The sequence below is a fragment of the Poromitra crassiceps genome (genome assembly GCF_964638095.1).
Source record: "Poromitra crassiceps genome assembly, chromosome: 4".
Taxonomy (NCBI): domain Eukaryota; kingdom Metazoa; phylum Chordata; class Actinopteri; order Beryciformes; family Melamphaidae; genus Poromitra; species Poromitra crassiceps.
Window position 1 is genome coordinate 25,645,962 of NC_139626.1, and position 25,890 is coordinate 25,671,851.

The window sequence follows — 25,890 nt, forward strand, 5'->3', positions numbered from 1 at the left end:
AGAGGATGGGTCAAATGCAGAGGATGAATTTACACATGAGGACAATAAAGGATAACTTAATTAGAAAACCATGGGAAGGGTGGGGGGGGTCACAAAGCAGAAAAAGACGGAGAGATGCAGAGAAGTCAAAGAAAACTAAGGCAGGGAGACACAGAGAAAGAGATAGCATGCCCGGCCACTGGAGGGAGACACAGAGAAAGAGATAGCATGCCCGGCCACTGGAGGGAGACACAGAGAAAGAGAGAGCATGCCCGGCCACTGGAGGGAGACACAGAGAAAGAGAGAACATGCCCGGCCAGCGATATTTTTTTTCCCATGATGGCGAAGGCTAGGCGAAGGCATGACCCGCCCATCTCTGCCTCTGATTGGCTGACTGTACTCGGCTGCTCCCACCTTCTTTCCAGGCGAGCCAGAAGTATCTCAAACATGAGCAGCAGGTGCAAAACAATCATTAAATCAACAAGCATGAGATACTTCATTATATGGAACGTTACAATTGCAAACCCTATATCTGAGTTATTTCGGCCTACTTAGCCTATTGCACAGACGTGTAATTTTTTCTTCATTCACCGTCATTCCAAATTTTATCACATTGTTGCTCTGATTAAGTAGAAGTACAGTTATTTGTGTAAAAAAAGACTGGTAAAGCAGAAGTACTGATTCAACTTAATTACTCAAGTAAAAGGAAAAAAGTACAGGCTCTGAAATGTACTCGAGTATAAAGAAAAAGGTTTTCTGTGCAAGGCGAATAGAAACTCACGTCATATTAATATAATTCAAATACTATTCAACTTAAAAGGTCCCTTCAAAACATATTTTAAGATGCATAAAGACTACTTTAATCTTCTAGTCTTAATCACTATGGCCCACTAGCTCACAGAGTTGGATTGCTGTCTAGCATTTTGAAGCTTGTGGGTTTGAGCCTCAGTGACTTTTGAGGTTGTGGGTTCGATCCTCAGTCAGTCTTGAATGTCGACAGCCAGAGGGAAGAGTCATTTAAAGCCCTGAGAAAACCTCATTCAATCAGTCTGACTTGGTGGCACAGAGAGTATGCTTGCAGCCCGGCAATATTGAGACCTCAGCCACTTTTGCGGTCGTGGGTTCGAGCCTCAGTCAGTTTTGAATGGTGACAGGCAGAGGGAAGAGACAAGAACGCCCGGAGAAGAGCTGTGAGTGTGAAGGGCAGCTGGTGGTGTGAAGGAATAATATACACAGAGACACCGGGGCCAGAGGTTGTGGGTTTGATTCCCGCTCCGCTACCACTACCTGGAGCTAAGGGTTGGGGGGCAGTTCTCCCCCTGCAGAGACATGAGCTGAGGGTTATGAGACAGAAAACCACAGAGAGCTGGATTTTTACTGACATCGGAAGTATGTTTTGCTTCTGATTTCTACACACTGTATTTACACTGACAATAAACAAATGAAACCAGGAAATTGTTATACTGTATTGTTGCTTTTAATCAATTTAGAAAGGTGATCTAGAGTCTAGATTGATGTTTGGAAGTCCAGAAATTAATCTCTTGCCATAACTGAGTCTACTTAAAGGATGGGTTTTCCGTGGGGAATATGAATATATATTAAATCTCACGCCCCTAAGGTTTTCGAATCCGTTGAAATTTTTGAAATTGGAGGTTTACTCACAGAGATATCAACCGAAATCCACTCTGTGTGTGGGGGGGGGTGGTGGGGGGGAGGTGCGGGTGCGGGGACTCGAAATACTACATTTCCCACAATGCACTGGGCTCGCGTGGCCTTCGTTTTTATGCCCACCCCTCAGGCATTTGGCTGATATCAAACTCCAGTAGGTGGCGGTAATGCACATATATGTTTGCCAACCGCCATAAAACTCAAAGAAGAAGAAGAAGAAGGCTTCGACAATGAAATATACAAAGAACAAGAAATAAATCGAAAATAAAATTGCCTCCAAATTGCACCAAATGTAAACGGTAGTATATATGTCGGGAGATGTCTTCATAAAAATTTTTTCATGCATTTTAAGGCATTTTCGTAGGAGTTACGCGCATCTGATGTTGTAACTATTTTCTGTAAAAATGTGTAAAAACGGGTACATTGCTCAGCGTTGATTTCGTTCCTTCAACCCACCTACTACTAGATGTAAAATTTGACGAGCTTTCCAATGCCGCCAGTCCCGTGTCGATTAGTGCTTCCGTTCCCGAGATAATGGTCTCTTTGCAAGGAACTATGGGAAGCTAATATTAGCTACAGCAGGCTAGGCGGTTGACAAGATGGCTGCGTTTTTGTTTTGGTCAAGGCCTCTGAAGGGGCGTGGAGGACCTCTAGAGGCGGGACCATGGCCAACAACAGTTGTAGTTCATAGGTGCACGACTTCCGCAAGGCGGACTTAGGCCAGATGACGCGAAACGCGTCGGCTGGCCCAAAAAATATGTGAGAGATGCTTGATATCTCTGGCAGTGAATATCCAATTTCAAAAATTTCAACGGATTCGAAAACCTTAGGGGCGTGAGATTTAATATATATTCATATTCCCCACGGAAAACCCATCCTTTAACTATTTCTAAATTGACTAAAAGCTAAAATATACAGATTTTGACCTATAGCCAGAATACTGCATCAATGGCAGTGTGGTTCACTGTCTATGTCAGCTGCCTTCAGACCCCCCCCCCCCCACATACACACACACACTAGCTTTATTTTGATTCACAGCTGAAATGTAACATTTTAAAAACCAGACAGGTCAAACCTTTTACAGTGGGATTTTTGCGAAACTCCGTTATCTCTCTCTCTCTCACTGTTTCTCTAGGTCGCTCACTCAAAGGAAAGCCAGGCTACCTTCAGGTGAAACCAGGAAATTGTTATACTGTATTGTTGCTTTTAATCAATTTAAAAAGGTGATCTAGAGTCTAAATTGATGTTTGGAAGTCCAGAAATTAATCTCTTGCCATAACTGATTCTACTTAACTATTTCTAAATTGACTAAAAGCTAAAATATACAGTAGCCTTTTCCAGATCTTGACTATAGCCAGGCACTTCAAAAGTCATACAGAGAGAAATACTGCATCAGTGGCAGTGTGGTTCACTGTCTATGTCAGCTGCCTTCAGACCCCCCCCCCCCCCCCACACACACACACACACACACACTAGCTTTATGTTGATTGACAGCTGAAATGTAACATTTTTAAAACCAGACAGGTCAAACCTTTTACAGCGGGATTTTTGCGAATCTCCGTTATCTCTCTCTCTCTCACTGTTTCTCTAGGTCGCTCACTCAAAGGAAAGCCAGGCTACCTTCAGGTGAAACCAGGAAATTGTTATACTGTATTGTTGCTTTTAATCAATTTAAAAAGGTGATCTAGAGTCTAAATTGATGTTTGGAAGTCCAGAAATTAATCTCTTGCCATAACTGAGTCTACTTAACTATTTCTAAATTGACTAAAAGCTAAAATATACAGTAGCCTTTTCCAGATTTTGACCTATAGCCAGGCACTTCAAAAGTCATACAGAGAGAAATACTGCATCAGTGGCAGCGCCTTTGTGGTTCACTGTCTATGTCAGCTGCCTTCAGAGGGAGAGGTTGTGAGTTCTAATCTGGGATGTGCACAGACTGAACTTTCAGCTCTGTTTTTTTAGGCAGCAAAATTATTTGTATTTGAATACAAGTGGAAATGGGCATAACAATCTTCTTTTAGTTTTTATTACACTTCTAATTAATTTCAATATATTAAAGCCTGGCCGTAAACAGCTGGTGACATTAAAGAGAGGGCGGTGCTGTAATATGTCTCCTCCATCGGGAATCAAACCATTAGTCCACCTGTCAGATAGCAACACAGACAGAGCTACTCAGCCCACTGAGCTACTGTATAAGCTGTTTGGAGTTTACCTTATGAATTCTACAGACTGTCTTCACACTGAAAACAACACACAGAGCATAAAGGGTGAGATAGGTTGGAATTGGACGAGTGAGCAGCTGTTTATCTGACTGAGCCAGAGACTGACTCAACTCCTACATCAGCTTATTTCTATCAGTGTTCAAACTACTGATGATGATAAAAGAAGGGCATGACAGGTGTTGCCTGAGGCAGGGATTGAACAAACACCCTTTGAACATCACACAACAGCCACATGCTTATCTCAGTGAGCTATAGCCCACTTCCTCTTGCAATGCTATTAATGTAGCTTTAAACCTTGATCTGTAAATTGCCATTCTTGGTTCAATAAAAACATAAAAAAAAAAAAAAAAAAAAATGATCTGTGACTGTTGAAGTAGGTCTGACAAGAAGGAGATAAGAGAGGAATATGAGTATGTGATTTGAAAAAGAAAGTTGCGCTTCATAATTAGGAAGTTCTTTACCGGGCTAGAAAATCTTCTGTAAATATCCTGCAGTCTTTTATTTTTTAAGATGATTTTTTGGGGGGCATTTCTGCCTTTATTTAGATAGGACAGTTAGGCAGACAGGAAAGGTGAGGATAGAGAGAGGGGATGACATGCAGCAAAGGACCTCAGGGTCGGATTCGGACCCGAGCCTCCATCGAATGTGCTACCAGGTGTAGCGCACGGTATCCTGCCGTCTTTGATATGTCACCTGGACCAGATCTTTCCAGGTACTAAATCGGGTGGGATCCAGTAGATCTGGATGCTGATTGATCTGTGTGAGGCCACTAAACAGGATTCCTCAAGTCAGGGAGTGGTGTGTGTGTGTGTGTGTGTGGTTTTCCCTTATTCCGAAAAAGACAACATCCCATCTAAGAGCTCATTTATGCTCCATTTCCGTCAGAAAATAAATGTGTCCATTTCAAACGATGTAACCATCACTGCCCAGTAGAGTGTGAGAGAGAGAGAGAACGGAGTTTGGCAAAAATCCCGCTGTAAAAAGTTTGACCTGTCTGGTTTTAAAAATGTTACATTTCAGCTGTCAATCAACATAAAGCTGGTGTGTGTGTGTGTGTGTGGGGGGGGGGGGGATGTGTCTTAAAGTCTCAAGAAAAATGTAATGGTAAAAAACAAAGATAAGAGCTCTTCCTTTATGTTTTTTTATTTTATTTCAGACATTTTATGCTTGTGGGAGAGACAGAGAGAGGAAGAGAGAAGAGCATGCAACAAAATACTGCACGCTGGATTTGTACCAGGGGAGGACTGAAGCCTTCAACGTGATGTCACAGGCTTTGCCTGTAGCGTAAGTTTCTTCATGACTGACAGCACATAGAGGTCACGTGGAGGCTTTGTGTGTGTGGGGGGGGCGATATTTTTCCCCCCATGATGGCGAACGCTAGGCGATGGCATGACCCGCCCCTCTCTGCCTCTGATTGGCTGACTGTACTGTGCTCCCACCTTCTTTCCAGGCGAGCCAGAAGTATCTCAAACGTGAGCAGCAGGTGCAAAACAATCATTAAATCAACAAGCATGAGATACTTCATTATGGAACGTTACAATTGCAGACCCTATATCTGAGTTATTTAGGCCTACTTAGTCTATTGCACAGACGTGTCATTTTTTCTTGTCATTCCAAATTTAATCACATTGTTGCTCTGATTAAGTAGAAGTATTTGTGTACAAAAAAAGACTGGTAAAGCAGAAGTACTGATTCAACTTAATTAGCCTACTCAAGTAAAAGGAAAAAAGTACAGTCTCTGAAATGCACTCAAGTAACTCAATCGAACCAACAGTCTACCTGTCAGACAGAGACAGTGACACAGCTACTCAGCCGACTGAGCTATGAGCTGTTATTCACACTGACAATAACACAGAGCATAAAGAGTGAGACAGGTGAGATTTGTACCAGTGAGTTTAGCTAGACTCAGGGGCTGACTAGTCTCCTTCGTCAGCTTATTTCTATGAGTGTTCAAACTACTGGTGATGATAAAGAAGGATCACTGCTACAGCTTATAATGCGAGTACTTTTTAAGAAATTGCCTGAGGCTGGGATTGAAGCAACACCTTTGCATATCAGACAATATTTACATGTTTATCTGAGTGAGCTATAATCTACTTTCTCGTAAGCTCTTATCATATTTAGTCAACCTCATCCTGATTTTATTTAGTCAAGTTTTCATCGACGAAGTGTCTAAGTATTTTCATCTCATCTTAGTCAAAGAAAACCGTAACTATTCATTAGAATTAAAGATATATTAATCTGTTATTCTGGAATTGTTTTAAGGTTTGAATGTGCAATACAGACACCGATGTTTAACTTCTTATTCTCTTCTGATTGGATCTCTTCCCAATTCGTCCCTCCCTAACATTTTTAGTCTAGCTTTCACCAGTGAAAATAGGTAGTCGACTAACATTTTTCCTCATAGTTTTCGTCTACGAAATCAACACTGCTATGGATGCATGTCTCCACCTAGTGGTGCACTCCTCTTCCAAACTCACACACACTTTTCCACAACTACAGCATGTATCTGAAACAATGTTTACTTACTGTCAATCTCATCAAAGTTTCTGAAGACCATCTCCACGTGATCCCACTCCATAAAGCTGCATTTCCCAATGAAGGACTGGACAAGCACCACATACTGATACATATTTCAATTCAAATACATGTCACTCTTGTGTTAGAATGAGTAAATGGGAATTGACACTGGCCTTGATCAATTCTCATTAATCTTTTATCTTTTCTTTTTTATTTGTCTGTAGGCTACATACGTGCACTGCCAAGAGTAGCGGCAGCATTATAAACCAGAGACCAGACTATATCAAAAACATAAACACACAGTGGCGTCTTTTATGCATGCTAGCAAGCGAAACTGCTGTCTGTCTGACCACAGACTGTAGAAAGAGACGCAGGGTAGCCAAGCGAATGTGATTGGATGAACGTTTGACGCTAGGCCAATCACAAGCAGAGAGGGTGCCTCCAGCCTTCGCCATCATCCGGAAAAAAATATTGCGCCCGCCCACTGGAGGGAGACACAGAGAAAGAGAGAACATGCCCGGCCACTGGATACTTTCGCAAATGAGCGATCCCATTTAAGAAATTGCTGTGGAAGTGTCACAAGCTGCGCCCCCCCCCCGCCCCCCCCCCTCCCGCCCCCACACAGCCAATGCATTGAACATAATCACTTGACAAGTGTGATTAGGCAGGAATGCATCTCTTGGCAGGGTTACAGGCAGCAGTGCCGAGACGGATGATCATCATCTTAGAGGGAAAATGAGAAGGTCCAGAAAAGGAGTGAGAGGCTCTGATGTTCGAGACATCATTGAGTGCGTTTACATGCACACTAAAAAACAGATAACTATAACTGAGAATAATCAGGTAACTGGCAATAATCTGATGTCTGCGTTTACATGCACTTAGTAAATAGGGGGAACTCACCTCAAAGTGTGTGAGTGGTCATTGACGGCAATGAATAAACCTGATGACTCAGCAGTAACCTAGGTGTGTTAATCGGTTTTCTCACAAACTGATAACGGCCTTTATCCGGTAAAGGATGCTGTTTACATGACACCGGAATAATCAGGTAACTCTAGAAATCCGATAATAAACGGTTTATTAGTGTGCATGTAAACACACTCAGTGTGTGTGTGTGTGTGTGTGTGTGTGTGTGTGTGTGTGTGTTCAATATGTTGCACTAACGGACAGAGAGAGAGAGAGAGAGAGAGAGTGTGTGTGTGTGTGTGTGTGTGTGTGTGTGTGTGTGTGTGTGTGCGTACCTTGAGGTGAGGAGTGCTCAGCAGGAGCAGTAGTTCCCTCTCATCATCCTCCATCACTCCACTTTGAAGCTCTTCTGCCAGCTGACCATTCAGAAAACCATTCATACAAATATTTAGAGCTGTCTCTGTGTTCTACCCTCCACCCTGCTTCTTCCAATAAAGGGGATACATCAAGATGAAATGCCCCCCTGACCCCCCATATGTTTGTATTTCTTTATGGTCATATTTCATATTTGTATTTGTTTTGATATTGAAATAATAATAAAAAATCTGCTGAAATCTGATCAGATCGGTTTGTTGCGCTTACATCCTCTGCCAGACAGGAGGCGCTGTGTAGAACTGGAGTCGGACTCTGTTTCTCATACTGCTTCAGTTTCTCATGGATCTGGGACATAACAGGCACACATGAAGGCGAATGCACGCATGCACACTTTTTTTTGCAAGGAAATACAGTGTGTGAGATATGTTTCACCCATTGGCATGACTCACTTAACTGCCAGTTCTGAAGAATACTGACCACCTACCTAATATTGACCCTTAAAATGGTCTAATGTACTGTCGTCCTTAGACGGTGGATTCAGAAAAGACTTTGCTGCACTGTGGCTGCTCACACAAGTTATCAAACTATTCAAACAGAACTGCGCTGCTGTACCTTCATGAGGTAACTGAGGCTTTTCTCGCTGAAGACATCTTTGAGGAAGAGCAGGTCTTCTTTATGGTTGGCGTCAGGGTGGAGCTGAGAGGTGAGCAGAGCCAGAGTCTCATGCAGCCCTGCAATGACACAAAATAAATGGTTTGTTTGCAACAATATAATGAAGTGATGGTTACAGTTAAGAAGCACCTCATTCAATTGACAATTACAATGTTTTATGCGAGCTCCAAAAGCTTCCATGGTTGCACTAGTTGACACATTGTCATTGGTGAGATTTGCATCTTGCTCCAGCACAAACCAAAAAATGAGCTATAGTTTCTAGCATCACTACTGAAACTGTTTCTAGCATCACTACTGAAACCAATTGTGTCCTTGCAATGACAATTTCACTCCTTCCATATCTATTGATCGCATGCAATTAACTGTCTATTTTGTGTGCAGTTATTCAAATGGATTTAATGGGACACATGGGAGGAGTAATTTGGGTTCAGCAGGATAATCTTCACAAACGTGAATAATTCTTATGGACTTTGAAACGTAAATGAATTAAAAAGTTTTTTTTAACGTGATTTTTAGAAAACGCTTCAAAAGGCATAAAGTTGATTCACGTTTGTGAAGATTATCCTGCTGAACCCAAATTACCACTCCCATAAACTTTTGTTAACAACATCACTTATTTTATGCATTTAAGTGAAATCCCCATTCTAAAACCCCATTGACTTTTCCCCGTAAGATCCAGGAAGTCCGGTACTTCCGCCTTCCGCCTACAAAAATACGTCATCCCTGCGGTACTCTACTCTATTATACTGTACAATTGAGAATGAAAAATGGTCCTTTCTTTCTCTGCTTGGGTTTGCTCTTCAGATGTTTTCTCTGGTTGGGTTTGCTCTTCAGATGTTTTCTCTGGTTGGGTTTGCTCTTCAGATGTTTTCTCTGGTTGGGTTTGCTCTTCAGATGTTTTCTCTGGTTGGGTTTGCTCTTCAGATGTTTTCTCTGGTTGGGTTTGCTCTTCAGATGTTTTCTCTGGTTGGGTTTGCTCTTCAGATGTTTTCTCTGGTTGGGTTTGCTCTTCAGACGTTTTCTCTGGTTGGGTTTGCTCTTCAGATGTTTTCTCTGGTTGGGTTTGCTCTTCAGATGTTTTCTCTGGTTGGGTTTGCTCTTCAGATGTTTTCTCTGGTTGGGTTTGCTCTTCAGATGTTTTCTCTGGTTGGGTTTGCTCTTCAGACGTTTTCTCTGGTTGGGTTTGCTCTTCAGACGTTTTCTCTGGTTGGGTTTGCTCTTCAGATGTTTTCTCTGGTTGGGTTTGCTCTTCAGATGTTTTCTCTGGTTGGGTTTGCTCTTCAGATGTTTTCTCTGGTTGGGTTTGCTCTTCAGATGTTTTCTCTGGTTGGGTTTGCTCTTCAGACGTTTTCTCTGGTTGGGTTTGCTCTTCAGATGTTTTCTCTGGTTGGGTTTGCTCTTCAGATGTTTTCTCTGGTTGGGTTTGCTCTTCAGATGTTTTCTCTGGTTGGGTTTGCTCTTCAGATGTTTTCTCTGGTTGGGTTTGCTCTTCAGATGTTTTCTCTGGTTGGGTTTGCTCTTCAGATGTTTTCTCTGGTTGGGTTTGCTCTTCAGACGTTTTCTCTGGTTGGGTTTGCTCTTCAGACGTTTTCTCTGGTTGGCTTTGCTCTTCAGACGTTTTCTCTGGTTGGGTTTGCTCTTCAGACGTTTTCTCTGGTTGGGTTTGCTTGGTTGGGAATGGGATGTTTTCAGACAACAAACATGGTGAGAAGGAAAACTGAACTCAGAGCAACTGAACCAAACACTTCAGCCTGACGAAAAGGATTTCATTATTTGTCATTGTTTTTTTGTTCGTTTAGAAATAACTTCAATATATTTACGTGTCCACTGAATTGTGTGTACTTTTGTGAGTTTGACTTCCAATAATTTTTTTTATCCATGTCCTGTTGAAACTATTCTTTCTTACCTTGTCATGTCAAAGATGCAGCACCACTTATCCTTGACGTTCCAGACTAAGAAGAGCTGAAATTGTCATAAAGACAGTCTGTCTGTGTGGGAACGGCCACAAAATGTTACTACGGCTGGTGCGCGGGTGGGGGAAAACCCCCCATATATCTCAATGGGCTGACTCACCAAAGGACGGTGCTGCGGCTCTACACTACAGGATTGGGGATTCTAGAGCAGGTACATAGATGTCTGTTCAGATGTGTGTTACTGCGTGGGGTTAAATCCCCGATCCTGTCTGCCCTGGCTGGGCGAGCAGCTAAATGCTAACTATGCTGAATGGGGAGAACGGGAGGATTTACCCCACCCTGACCACGCCCCCAGCCAGCTAGCCCAGCGTCTATGACAAGACATCGACTCAACCTATGGTGTTCTGCTGGCATGTCAGTGTCACCATAAAAATAGATGAAACTACACATAAAGCAGGTTTGATCACAGTATCATCCAAAAAAAGACAATTGAATTTGATTAAAACTGTTTTGTGTATGTTGAATTTTGTGTGTTTTCAATGTTGCATCAGTGTCAAATCAATAAGCAATCACAAAGATCACAAATCATAGTTTGCAGTGTTAATTCAGTGAAGCTAACATTAAACATTAAAATTAATAAAATTGATTTTAGGTTGCTTGGATGTCAGTTTAAACATGGTCTATCTCACATGAAAACGTGCAGTAACCTCTCTGGCGTTATCTTTGAACTGGTTATTTTTAGCTCACCGTGTGGCACACTGGCAGTTGGATACATATGAACTCTTGAGTGTGTTTTTTTCATTCACTTACTGTATAAACATTCCTTACCGATCATGCACAAAAAAAAACAAAGTTGAAGCATCAATGATGTATGATTGATGCGTTAACGCATGCATTTATGGATCTGAAACATATATAATGCATCAAAGAGCGGGACTGTACCTGTGCTTGTGGACACGATGGGCATGGCTTCAATCATTTAGAGGAGGCTGGAGTGGCCAGATGGGATGAACGGAAGAGTCCGTGAGATCAAGAGGGCGACTCCTCTCCTCCGGCTCCTCCTCCCGGCCTCAGCTACCACCAAGCTGTCACATCACACACACAACAGGGAGCGAAAACGCTTACACTTTGATTCCATACACTCTATAAGGCTTGCTTTGTTGTGCAGTATAGAGTTAACCCCACTCGAGATGTACTGTCATTGACATTTCTCATGGGTATCTAAACCAAGAGAAATGGGTTCAAACAGTCATGAGAAGATCCAAGAGTTATCATTTACATGTCTTCTCCCTGGGCTAATCAAGCCTTTTTGGCATTTGTTGTTGTTGTTGTTGTCGTTGTCGTCGTTGTTGTCGTTGTTGTTGTTGCACACATCAACAAACAACAGATCTTGATAGCAAATTGGATGAAGCAATATGCGAAACGTGTAATTCTCTCTTTCTTGTTTGTAAATGTAATCTAATTTAAAAAAGAAATCTGTGTCATTCCTATCCTGGTGTGTGCGCTGGAAGAGACTTTCTTGGTTCCCTGTGATTCACCCTGCACCCAGGAGAGAAGCGCTGCTGTGCACAAGGCATCCTCAGCTGTTCAAACAACAGATCTTCTTGTGATAACCTCAACAGGACATTTCATTCCATGTGCTTTCTCTCATTCAGACAGCCATGGAAATCAGATCTACACCATAAAAACCCTATTTCTGTGCCTCTGGTAGAGCCAGAGACTACATACTGTGTGTGTGTGCGTGCGTGCGTGCGTGCGTGTGCGTGCGTGTGTGTGTGTGCGTGTGTGTGTGTGTGTGTGTGTGTGTGTGTGCGTGAGCATATCTTGACAACCGTTGGTACAATCTACTTCACACTTGGTGTATCTCTGGGGAATCAAGGACATGTGACGACTAATCAACTAAGAAAATCTTTGGTTGAAGCCAGCCCTAAGATTGAGTACAGTCAAGTAATACAGATATGTTAGTCTATCAAAGTATATCATCACAAAGTATATAATTTCTCATTTAAACGGCTTCAAACTGTATTTACATATGTATAGGAGGGCAAGCAGCCATGCTGTAACCCCTCTGACAGTGATGAATCCACTCCGTTAAGTGTGGTGACGCCTCCACATTAAAGGCCGTGTCACTAGTATCAACCCAGTGCGGGCAGACGATCCTGACCACCGCTGTCCAATAGGATGCTTCACTTCGTTTGTTCCCATGACGACAGTAACAGTCAATTCAAGTTGCTTAGAGACGAGGTCGAATGAATTGTATCACAGTTGCCACACATTATTCACCTCGCTGGCTGCGTATACAGCCAGTTTGAGACCATCTATTATATATTGATCAAGGTGGGTTTTTCCAAAATCCTCTGTCTCAAGATCATAATTATTCTGTGGAAGCCATTGCCATTGCTCATGAGAATGAGGTTTGCCCATCCCGTGTCCCAACAAAGAATACTACATTTCTTACTCTTCTCATACAACACCAGTAAAGACAAAATTGTCACTGAACCAAATATCTAATATGTGGCCTGTGTGATGTTTCGAGCCATATTTAGATATCACCACTGCCAGTGCCAACGCAGTGTACAATATGAAGTAAATATTAAGAACATTGAAATCCCAAGAGCCACAAAGAAAGACTGGTTGCATTACAAGCAATTCATTCAAGAACACTCTGGTCATAGATTTAACCATTTATTGCATAAATGGAAATACAGTTGTGTTTGGCGTTGAAGGCTCTGCTCTTTACAGAAGATGCTCCTCCCTGAACCGGCCCAGCATCAAGCTACGTCGAGCAGGGAGGGCCGCAAAAATCCCCCATAGAGACACTGCATGTAATAGGCCACGCCCATCACGGGGGAAGAGCTCCGTTCATTTCCACACACCAGCGTCATTTTCCTTGAATTAAACATAGCTAAAAGCTGTTGTGTGGTGGGCTGCGCAGACAACAAATGTAAAAAATCGCCATTTAAAGTTTTTTTGTACTCCTGAGCAAAACAAGGAAGCCATTGAGAATTGGCGAGAAGAAAAATGTGGATCTAGCTGTCAAGAAGTAAGTTGGAGTGTTCATCTTCCGTATATACAATCTTTTGATGCAACACGCAACCATGCACGTGACATAGGAGAACGCCAGGATTGGACAGGAGTTTGTTTTCCCCCGTCTTGGGCGTGGTTTCTGAATGATGACGCGATACGCAGTGTCTCTATGGGGATACAAGATTCCAGATCAATTTAAAGCCATAGTGAGTAACAGAGGGAGCCTCAGCAAGACATGGAAAACATGTTAACTTTTTGAGCCATGCAGACTCTGAGCTAGAATACATGATTAGCCTTTGAGCCATGCAGACTCTGAGCTATAAAGGTGGAGGCTGGGGTGGTGGAGGCAAAGCATTGCCAGCAGCAGCAGCAGCAGTGTGAGGCAGCATGGCTGGAGCAGATCGAGTGAGAGAGGAGGCCATATTTAAACGGACCGCCTTATTGTGAGAATGGCTGTGATTGGTGAATGAATGATTATATCAGCAGCTGACAGCTGGGGCGTAGCGCATGACTTCCGTGTCTCAAATTAACTAACGCAAAGCTTCATTTAGCTGTGTTTTGCATGCTTACCTAGGAACTTAGCGATGACAGCAATGCTAAATGCTAAGATGATGAACAGTGCAAAGATGCTTTCCTGGAAACCATGCCTGGGGCTGGCAGTGCAAGTCTGCATGAACTTGGGCCCAGAAGGTAAATCAGTGCGCCACAATTGGGGCCAAATATTCAATTTTCACATCAGTATCTGCTTATATTTCACACACAAAAACACCTCCAAGACATGAGTACAAAAGGAATTTATGGTTGATTTCACATTTTAACAAACTAAAAATCCAAAAGTCCAGCGTATAAGTGTATTTCAGACTGCTGGGTTTGCTCATTTATGATTGATATGAAGTCATGAACAGTGTTAGTGATAAACTGTCTCAGTTACTCCTTGAAAGGTCAATTTAAGGCATATGAAAACAACAACAACATCAACAACAACAACAACAAATACTGGCACTGGATGCTCTAGTTCAGGTCAGAGCCAGAAGAGTCGTGACATCTCCATTCACTCCAATAGACCCTTTTCATGGGGGCCATTTTGTGTCGAAGAGGCAGGATAAACACAGGTGCAAGCAAAACACTAATGAGCGTTTCCAACTTCCAATCATGGAAGAAGGAAACCCTCATTAGTGTTGTGCTTGCACCTGTGTTTATTCTGCCTCTCCGACACAAAATGGCCCCTGTGAGAAGGGTCTATAGACCCGGAAGTAAGGTTCTGGATTAAGCAGTGCTGTCGAATTGCAGCAAAATTGACAGTTTTTTATGTACTTTGAAAGGGTCAGACATTTAAAGAATCAAATTGTACATTATCAGCTTTATTTTAGCATTCAAACATAGCGCGAGCCCCCTTCCTGGCTATTCATTGGCTACTGAGTCACACATTTTGGACCTCCGCTGACGCCACTCTCTTACTAGATTGTACTGGTTCAGGTATGATGTTATGGAGTTGGCACCTCCCACTGGATGTGGTTAATTTTCCTCCCCAGGTGTCGGGCACGTGTTAAACAAACTCAAAGCCGCGGGCTGAATCTGGCCCGGCACTCATTTTATGTGGCCCGCGAGAGCTTAAAGAAAGAATACAATTCAATGTTGTGTCAAAGACCAAGACAGCTGCCTGCAGCTACAAATAGCTATTGCTATAGCATGCTTTTGAACCACTAAGCATATTCACATGCTTCAAAAAGTCAGGTAAAGCAGCTTCTGAATGTCTATTTTGTTTTTCAGAGCCAGTTATTAATGATTAAGTTATTACTAAAACTAATAATATTCAAATGCAGAGACAATATGATAACAATTACTGATACATTTATAGTCTTTTTTTTCTCCATGTTTTTTTTAGTGGGGGGGTTCTTATCTGGAGGAAACCCCAGGGGAGTACAGGGACAACATGCAAACTCCACACAGAAAGGCCCTTTTGATGAGATAGCCCACCTGGGCAGTGGGCACTGAGGACATGGGAAGGGGGACACACCCTCAGCGCCCACCGTGTCCCAGGCGGGAATCGAACCCAGGACCTTCTTGCTGTGAGGCGACAGCGTTACCCCCTTTTGTTTATATACATTTACAACTGGCCCTTGAGGGCAACTATAGACGGTTTTAACTTGACAACAAAAACATTCTAAATGAGCAGCGAAAACAAAGGTAACGAGGTCGAGTGAATATTTCTGCAGTTTGCCGAATGCTGAGAAAAAGGAAGTGCTGTGGGGTTGCGCTCTGGTGAAAACCGTCTATAATGCTGATGTGGCCCGGGATGACATTGATTTCGACACCCCTGCATAGGGACATCAGCAGATATTGCATTGGTGGGACCATAGTATGTATGAGCCTCAAAGCCTCAGACTTTACAGTCACCACTGCACTGCTACAGAAGGTGAAGCAGCCGGTATAGCCGGCTGACAGTCCACTCCCTGTATACCTGCTTACTGTTCCAGGAATAGATAGCTGTGTGGGTGGGACGATGTGTACGATCACATCCTGTTCCTACATGGAATCTATTATTTGTGTATGTGGTGGTGGTGGTGGTGACAGAGAAATCAGAGTTGTTATCCAATCACATGCATCCATACCAGCAGATTAACATCAAGCACACCTAGACACAAAATCCATCAAACCGGTTACGGATTTACAAGTTTAAAAGGACAAAACCACCCAAAAACGTATTTGTCGTATTCTTGTGGATAACTGGCTAATAGACGCCATGAGAAGATATTTACAGCATAGCCACAATGGAGTTTGATAGCAGAAAATATCCCAGCTATCTGATCATCAACAATAAAAAATCAGCTTGATTCCTTCCGAATCAAAGAGCAAGGACTTCCTTCCATTCACCATTTTGCACCAACATTCAACAATCAGAAAGACTAAATTCTCCACCAACAGAAGCCTTGATAGACTATGATGCAATGCAACCACCGCATTCATTTCTGAGGATCTGTTGTTGAAATATAACGTCCTCTTTGATGACAGTTTTGTCATTTGAACAACACACTTTTTCCTACTTTAAAATATATTATTATTACATAATGAAATTGAAGCAGACAATGCAGGTTGAGGGAAAGTGGTATAGACAAATAAATAATTACAACACTTCATCATCAAATAACTGCACACTGGACAGCACAGATTGATAGTGTATGAGTATGCAGTTAAGTTAATGCTTACAAAGAAGGCATAGATCCAGCTATAGGGCACAACATTGACTTTTTCATCTCTTTTTGGGGGGGGGGGGGGGGGGGGGGTTAGACATGGTGGTGTTCACTTTCAAAGTGAAATACAAACTGAAAAGTTTATTTCTTTGTGGGAGAAGCAACATTACGAAACGCTCCTGTACATTTGTCTGCAATCTCCAAGTGAGGCAGATAGATCTGGCTCATTATTTGACACCGACCAGCATTTTATCGTAATAATTTTTACGTTTACAAATGGAAATCGGAACTATTGGGCCAGCAAGTAGAAACAATTCTTAATGATGAACCCCGATTCCCCAACTTCCAAGAACATTGGAAATGACTAAAGACAGGTTAGCATCCTGCCAAAGTGGCGATTAGAACAGGCAGACTGACCAGCTAGTGCAGTGATACCCGAGGCTCTAGTCTAGAGCCTCCTTTATGGGTAGTTGTGGCTCTTTTAAGTCATACTTAAAATAAATAAATAAATAAAAATCTAAGCAAATAAAAGGATTGTTTTGGTCAATGTGGCTCCTAAGTAGGGCAAGGTTGTGTACCACTGGAGTGTTAATATAAAACTTCTTGAGGTTTACATGTTTTTGAGCCCCTTAAAGGGATAGTTCAATTTTTTTGATGTGGGGTTACATTATATGAGGTACTTGCACACAGTGTAGAATGCAGTCCCAGTTTGGAGAAATGGAGAGCGGCCGCTTCAGGCATGTAGAGCTGCTTGCTGAGTGTGAATAGGAGGCCATGAGCAAGATGCTTCCATACTGCTCACCTGCCGTAATCCAAGTCTCCACAAGCCCTGAGATGCCAAGTTGACTTGAAAAGACATTTACACCCTGTTTTTAGTTGAAATCTGAGCCAGGTGCTTGAGCTATAAGAAGGGACAGACAAAAAAAAGAGAGTGAGCTTCCAGCTGCATATGGCTATATTTCAGCTCAAAACAGGGTGTGTCAATGATGTCTTTACATGTCAACTTTGGCTCAGAGGCTAGCTGCGTTCACACCGATAGGGAGAAAATACGCTCGTCGCCCCAGATGAAATATCCCAACTCGAGCAAAAATACGCTGGCATCAGTCGCTCGCTGTTCAACGCTGATTGGCTGCCGTGTGAGAGCGAGTCAAGGATCACACTGGCTTGGAACAAACCGCTGGTTTATTGTGTGGCAACAAACCGCATTGACAGGCTGACAGCTGACATGAAGTGAAGTCTGTACTCAGAGATGGGCAGTATTTTAAATACATGTATTTAAAATACGTATTTCAAATACATTTGTGTATTTTGTCATTTGTATTTGGCTGGACCGAGAAAAATAAGATGTAATTTGTATCAAGATACTTTCAGACCTTGTATTTTGTGTATTTTAAATACATAAAATTATTTTTTCTTTAATTCAGTAATTTTATTCTCAAGTTGACACATTCTTACCATTGACACAGGTTTAAACTGTGGAGAAAAGAAGTGTGACATGTCACTTCTAGTCTACCTCTGATTGGCTTACCTTCAGAACAAACTCAACCACAAATCAGAGGCAGAGTAGGGTGGGTCTTGAGTCAGACTTCACATCACTTCTTTGTCTAGTATGAAGCCTTGTATTGGTGGAAATTCCCCCAGAGATAAATTACTAATATAAATTGATGATTAGATATTGCATGCACTGGCCTATCTGCAAATGCAACTGTTATCTTCTTAATTAAAATTGGCAAAGTGGGTGGCAGTGTGTGTGGCGGCAGTGTGGGTCATGATTGTGATGTCATCAGTGATGTCACTCGATCAATTGTGATGTCATCAGTGATGTCACTCGAGCAACTCTGATGTAGTATGAGCCGATGGCGCACATTTGCACGATGGCACCAAGGTGGGTGGGCGGTGTCTGTCTGTCTGTCAGTCATGATTTTGGGAGCCCGTGGAGCCGGCAATTTCCATAACTGCAGCCATGGCACATCATCTCCAGGGATACTGTTATGTCAGATATCTAGGGCTAACATGGTCAAAGTTCCAAAACTTGAGGTTAACATGTAGAAATGCTGCTAGTCAAAAGCCCTCACAGAAGGTGATTAACAGCTGAAGTGAGGGAGAAATTAGCTGTGCTGAAAAACAGCTAAAACTGAAATGAAACTTTAATGTGTTAGAGGGTACACAAAGGAGAATACTGTCACAGAGGACTAAGAGATGATTTACCATCTAAGGAAACCAGAAAATTTCACATTGGCTCAAAATGATGAATAGATGATCAAAATAGGCAATTAATGTAATATTTGGCAATGAATTGGTGGATTGACTAATTGTTGCAGCTCTTTATCAGTTTTTATAAAATGTATTTTTATGTATTTTCAAAATACAAAATACGTATTTGTATCTCAAATACATTTTTCAGACCAGTATTTTGTATTTGTATTGTGATACATTTTTTGAGCAAGTATTTGTAATTTGTATCAAAATACTTTATGATGTATTTTCGCCCATCTCTGTCTGTACTACCGGTATGGAGCTCGCGTTAGGAGCACACTGATAAGCTTAGCTTGTAAACATCTACGGTGGCTCGTAGTGGACAAACATCATGACATTGCGTAACGTTATAGCCCTCACATGTCCGTCAATTCGTGTGCCTGTTGATGAGCGATTGTACAGTATGGAGCGATTCCAAAGGGTTGAATCAAGCGACAGAGCGAAAAATAAATATCTCGGTGTGAACACAGCTTTAGCAGGGTGCAGAAGTCTTTACACACACTCTCTCTCTCTCTCTCTCTCTCTCTCTCTCTGCACATGTTCCTGACCCGCTTTCCTTCCAGCTCTCTCACTCCCTTCATCCTCCTTTCTCTCTAATTACAAGGCTGAGAAGGCCTAAGAGTGGACCTCTCTCTCTTTCTCTCTCTCTCTCTCTCTCTCTCCCCCCCCCCACTCATCAGTCTATCTAAAGACTCAGGGTCCTCACTGGCCATATGGTGGTGGTGTTATCTACTCTCCTTGATTGAAAGAGCACACTGGCTTGTGGCTGTTGATCACTGAGGGTTTCAATGAATACAAACAATGCAGTGGATTGACTTGACTGGTAGATTTAGGAGAAACAGAATAGCAGCAGGGATAGAGCGCAGGGTCAAATGAAATATGAAGTCCAAACTCATCAGACTGGAACGGAACCACACACAATTTATTGCAACTGGAGTTGGGCAAAGTTAATATTGATGTATTTATTGTGATGAAATAATTATATTCAGACAGTTATCATGATGATACACTATTCTGCAGTAGGCAGTTTAAAAAAAGCAACATCACTGGAATGTTAACCAACAGCAGAGAGTGGAACCCGAATTACCCTTATTGTGATCATATAGACAGTATATTGATGGACAATGTTAGCGTGAGGTCACGTTTTTGGTTTGAAGCCCCAAATCAGTTGAATTCTGGGTAATTTTTCATATGAATCCTGGGTAATTTCCTGGAGCATTCTGGGTAATTTGTTTGAATTTGGAATACAAATGCACAGCTGGGTGTCGTGGATAACCATGTGAGACTGTCGGGGATGGTCGGGGCGGGGAGTGTCGGAATTGGTCTAACTCAATCCAACTTGTTTTGTCCGCCTGTGAGCCTGCAGCCTGCAGCCTGCTAGCTGCTGCTAAGCCTCCACAAGGTAAACGTTATAACTGTGGTGGATTTAATCTGCTATGTTGGACTGTTTGAGGGATGCTCATGCCTGTTTGTAAGCTAACGCCAGCTCAAGAGTGGGATCGTGTGCCAACGTAACATGGACCAGTTCAAGCCATACTAGATAGCCCCGGCCAGGCGGCCACATAGACTGTATGACATGTGTGACTAACGTTATACAGTTGTTAATAACACAGTGTCGTTTGTTTCTTCAAGGGATGACGACCCGAGTACCATGGAAATTAATTGAATGGAATGGAATTAAAATTCATGAAAAATTGGCAATGGGTCAATATTATCACGATCATATCGTGATCATATCATCATATCAACTCGTGGTGATAGACAATTCTGTTGTCAATCAAATGACAATGATAAGTGAAACAGTGAATATGTATGTATGTATGTCGGTTGGTGTACTGTAGACAAGGTGCTCTTGGTGGGGGGGATTGACAAAAAGGGGCAAAAGAGGCCAACTTACTTGTGGTCTCTTTTGCAGGTCCAATGCACACTAGTTTTGGGGGATGTTTGGAAAGAAAGAAAACTGCGTTGGCAAACTGCCGACGCAGGCTGCATGCCTGCGTCTGAGAGAGTATCGCTAATTTTAGTTGATGATGAACAGTATTTACTGTTTTTCAAAGTGCTGTAATCATGTAATCATGTAATCATGGTGATCATGGATGGTAACATGGTTTTAATGATAATTGAAATTGTCAATGGTAATACTAAGCATAAGGAATTTTATCATGGTTTATCATTAAACCGTTATCGTTTCATCCCTACTCATTGGCTTCTCTAGATACGTCCAAACACGCACATACAAGCACACACACACACACACACACACACACACACACACACACACACACACACACACACACACGCAGACACACACACACACACACACACACACACATGCACATGCAGACAGACACGCGCACACACACATACACACACACACACACACACACACACACACACACACACACACACACACACACACACACCGCCCGGAGCCCGAGAGAAAAACACAGAGGGCGAGGTCAGACACAGCCATGCCATCTGCCCACCAGCGTGTGTGTGTTTCATGTGTGCGCGCGTGCGCGTGCATGAAACAATCTGTAATACCATCCACCACCTATGATATCACCCACATGCCTGGTGTGACTTATTTTACAATGTTCACATATTTGGATATGAGAGATTTCATTCCAACATGCTTTGAGTTTCTCATTTTAGAATGAAATTCTTCATATTTCTTTCCAAAGTGGAAAACAGAAATATGTTTGTTCTGCATCCCAAACTCAGTCAAAGGCCAAGATATTTTCTTGGATCTACTACAGCATGTACAGTATGTAGCAATAGTATACAGTATGTAGCAGTAAGGATTTGATTATTCTGTGCAGTTCACAACCCATTTGATCTCATCAAACCAAAATACATCCTTGAAGAGATAGTGCTGAATACAGTCCAAACGTTCAAACCTAATAGATGAAACCGTATGAAAATTTAATTTCAGGATTATAGTGACCAAAATTAACATGGTCATTATCTGCATTATCACGGTATTGTTAAAATGTGCTGAAAATGTTAAAAAATGACTGATACACTCACTGAATTAATTTCATCAAGGCTGTGTCCCAGTGTCTGGGAGACTGTTGCTAACTTTGGTTGATGAGGGACCAAAGTGCTGTAATCATGGTAACACGGTAATCATTGTAACACGGTTATCATTGTAACACGGTTTTAATACTGACAATTTTAAACAGAATTGTATCACGGTCTATCATTAAACTGTTTATCGTTTCATCCCTAATTCCTTCCATGCAGCTACCTTGAGGTAAATAAAAAAAACACAGCGGTGGAAATAAAAGAATGGAAAATGGCAAAATGCAGTCCAGGGGAGGTCAGATCCAGAGGGCTCTGAGGATTTTTAAAGAGCAACATCACCTGAAAACACCTTCACCCATTCCGCGACACAGCATGCTAAAGAAGCAGCCGCCCTGTACTTGCAAGGCTGTGTGTGGCATTGGGTTTGGCGCCTGAACAGGGAGGAAAACCTTTTGACTGACAGCCCGCGCTCATCCACCAGCCTCTTTCTGCTTTTCACCAGGCAGATAGGTTTCTGGAGTAGAGGAGGATTTTTGAAATAACGGCTGATTAGCTGCCAACAAGGCTGGTAGAGCAGCCATACTTGAGGAGTATTTAACTGGTGGCTGATGTTAACTTCCCCTTGTGCTCATGATGAAATGTGTGACACAAGATGGGATGGGGCCAAAGAAGCATCAGGTTCCATCCTGTCCCAACTGTGCTACTGCAAAGTGCTATACCCTCTCAGCCATCTAAACAAATGCACCACCATTTTCACCTAAAACAATGCAAGATAATTATAAAAAGGTAAACGTCTAGACACATGACATCCCATTTGTCCCCTAACTGAGCTGCAGTAGTGCACTTAAATCTTTGCAGGAGTCCTTGCTTTCCCAAAAACTCTGCGTACGGCCCTGACATTTGTTGAATACCATTCTCTTCGTCTCCCCCCTCTTTCCTGCAATTCAATCAAGCAGAGACGCCATCAAAGACCTTCACCCTCTGTGCACACAAGCCCTGCAGTCTGTCCTGTCAAACACACCTCACACCAAGGACTGGACTGTATGACATATAGATCATCATTCCTGTTTCAATTCACTATGGTGCAGCCTAGGATCACAGTCCATTTTTCCATGTGTGTAATGTGTACAGGCTATTATTATTACCAAATAAAAATGAATCACAATGCACACACCCACAAACACAGCAGAGCCTTATAGAGACATGTGCTTGGAAATAATAGTGCTTTAAAATAATAATATTAATAATAAAACATAATAATAATAATAATAATAATAATAATAATAATAATAATAATAATAATAATAATAATAATAATAATAATGATAATAATAATAATAATAATACATAAATAAACATTTGACATAAATAAAGACATTTGATTTGTCCTTGTTTTGGGACAATCTGGCATGTCACAGGACACCAGACAGACACCTGCACACACACACACACACACACACACACACACACACACACACACACACACACACACACACACACACACACACACACACACACACACACACACACACACACATTGTGTAAGTCTTTACAATACATTATAAGAAAGCAACAGAGCGATTCAGCGTCCTCACCTTGTTCAGACCTTTATTTATGTCGATGGTTCAGACAGGCTCCTGCCGCTTGTTGTGTTGACAGTCCCTCCGTCCTGCTGCCTCTCCTCTGTCTGTCTGGACCCGCCTGCTGCCTCCCCTCTCTCTCTCTCTCTCTCTCTCTCTCTCTCTCTCTCTCTCTCTCTCTCTCTTTCACTCTCTCTCCATCCCTCTCTCCTCTCCGTTCATCTCTGGCATGGCAGACACGCTGTATCGCCGTTGTCGCCGTTCCTTCCTTCCCATACCCTCCCTCCTCTGTATCATTTCGTCTCTCCCTCTCTGCTACCTTCATGTGCTCCTCGTAAGCGCCAGCCTCCCACCTTCCAAGAGTCACTGACTAGCCTGTCTTCTAAAATAAAACTACAGGCATGTTTTATGTTGTCAACTTAGCAGAACCTGTTTACACAGTAACAAGTAATTGCAACATTTCTGACAGCATTTAAATGCATCATTACACACGCTGCCAGAGCACGCTGCATAATGTTTGACCCGCCCCTTTCCAATCTATCCCTCGCTGCTCAGCACCGCTCAGCTAACCTCGCGTCACCAGGCTCTTCTCGGCGAGAAAGAGCCTGGCTCCCGCCCACAATTGATTTTGTCACCCTACTGGTTCCCGCCTAGAGCCCGCCCTAGACCGGATGGCAGCGTTTCTAGCTCGTCAACTTTCACGTTAACTTGACAATTTGACCCAAGTATCAGAATCCTCTTTCACCGTTTTGACCGGTGTGTCAGGCGGTGGTGGCGGAGATGCCATATTGCATAAACGTTTTGTTTTATGTAACGCTAGCTTTGTTTTGATCAGACTCTAGTTTAGGTAACATCACCGCGTCAAGCTAACGGCAACAAAGACGTTGTTAGGCGCATTGCCATCCGGTGTTAATTCTGGGTCCGGGGTTTACGCCCCCATGACAAAAAGCGGGGTGGAAGGTGCCCAGACTACGCTCAGCATCTCCCTGCTTTCGTCCTGCCCTCCCTCAGTGAGTGAGTGGTATGGTGGTTTGGCCGATAAAGCAGAACGCTTTGTGGGGGACAAGCAGTACCAAAACCTGGGTCATGAATGAATCATCAACCAGATGGGTCACAGCTCCCCTCCTCGGTTTCCACTTTTCATCAGTCTCTCCATCCTCTCATCTGCCTTCCTTTCTCGCTTGCTATTCCAATCCCTGTGGCCTAGATGCTGTAAGCTTAGCGAGGGGAGACCTTGATGTGTTGAGACATTTATAAATGTGGGAGAAGAGAGTAGGAGAGACGAGACAAGAAGAGGATAGGAAAGTAAATAGGAGAGAAGATAAAAGCAGACTAGTCCTATCTGTCATGCCAGGCAGTGGATAATACCAGCAGCCAGCAGGAGTGTGATTGAGACAGTGAGAGAGAGCACAACATTGGGAAAAAGAGAAGTGAGAAAGTTCTTTGTTAATCAAATGAGTGTTTAACAGCAGGGGCTTAATCTTGTAATATTGGTGCTGTTGGATGAATCTATATGACTATATAATAATAAAAATGAGAAGTTTCTGTGTGTGAGTGAGCAGAATTTTGTTCTGCCACAGCTATGCCTCGGGCTGAAACTTTGAGGAAGTGTAACGAGCACCCCTGCAGGTGAGCACTAATTACCTAATGATGTGATGTCATCAGCCTTCCTGGCTGAGGATAAGTTCAGTGATGATGTAATCAGTGATGATGTCATGTTCCAGACCAGGGGGGGCCTAACTCCCACAGGTCCACTAGTCATTTTAATTTGATTAATACTGCCTCTCCAGTCCCTATTTGCAAATCGGTGTCACAGAAAATCTGATGTAATTATAGACTGCTAATACAAGTTGATTGATTGATTGATTGATTGATTGATTGATTGAATGATTGGGTGGTTGATTGATGACATCACTCACTGATGACACCACAATTGATTGAGTGGCATCACTGATGACATCATCATCATGTGCTGGAGTGACATCACCAATTTTTGCTAGCCGTCATAACAGTTTTTGCTCGTGCTGGCGGTCTCTGGAGCCTTCTGCTGCTGCTGCTGCTGCTGGAGAGATGAACAATGGGAATAAGAGAGGTCTGACCACAGCCACTCAGCGACTGAAGCAGGATTCATTTAGGATAAAAAGAGACCCTGTGCCTTACATCTGTGCAGAACTGACATCTTATGTTGTAGAGGTCCTGAGAAAACTCCATTATGAAGGAGGATATTACCATGTAAAACTCATATTCCCCCGGGAATTCCCTTTTAAACCACCCAGTATACATGATAACACCAAACGGGAGATTCGAGTGTAATACTAGGTTGTTGCTGTCCATTTCAGACCATCCAAACACATGGAACCCTATTGGTCTGTATCCACTATCCTCAAAGGCCTGCTCAGCTTCATGGTGGAGGAAAGGCCCACCCTTGGCAGCATCATGACCTCGGCCTACACAAAAAGACAGCTGTCCACCCAAAGTTTGGCCTTCAACCTCAAGGACAAAGTGTTCTGTGAGCTGTTTCCTGATGTTGTCGATCTCTTCCCTCCCTCATTCTGAG

At 42.7% G+C, this 25,890-nt stretch overlaps 1 protein-coding gene and 1 pseudogene across 2 annotated transcripts in view; one reads left to right on the plus strand and one right to left on the minus strand.

The window, feature by feature from the left end:
* LOC310775702 (MAGUK p55 subfamily member 3-like) overlaps positions 1 to 11,231 on the minus strand; it is a gene marked incomplete at both ends in the record, with an annotated part of 41,400 nt that extends 30,169 nt beyond the window's left edge. Inside the window, 4 exons of the mRNA XM_083635847.1 lie at positions 7,628 to 7,708; positions 7,935 to 8,012; positions 8,280 to 8,398; positions 11,195 to 11,231. Of these exons, the coding sequence (XP_083491973.1) occupies positions 7,628 to 7,708; positions 7,935 to 8,012; positions 8,280 to 8,398; positions 11,195 to 11,231 (315 nt within the window). The remainder of the gene's footprint in view (positions 1 to 7,627; positions 7,709 to 7,934; positions 8,013 to 8,279; positions 8,399 to 11,194) is intronic.
* Positions 11,232 to 25,403: 14,172 nt separating this feature from the next.
* On the plus strand, positions 25,404 to 25,889 carry LOC310775703 (ubiquitin-conjugating enzyme E2 J2 pseudogene; annotated as a pseudogene). Its single transcript has one exon. The product of its transcript is annotated as a ubiquitin-conjugating enzyme E2 J2 pseudogene (transcript).
* Position 25,890: the final 1 nt, after the last annotated feature.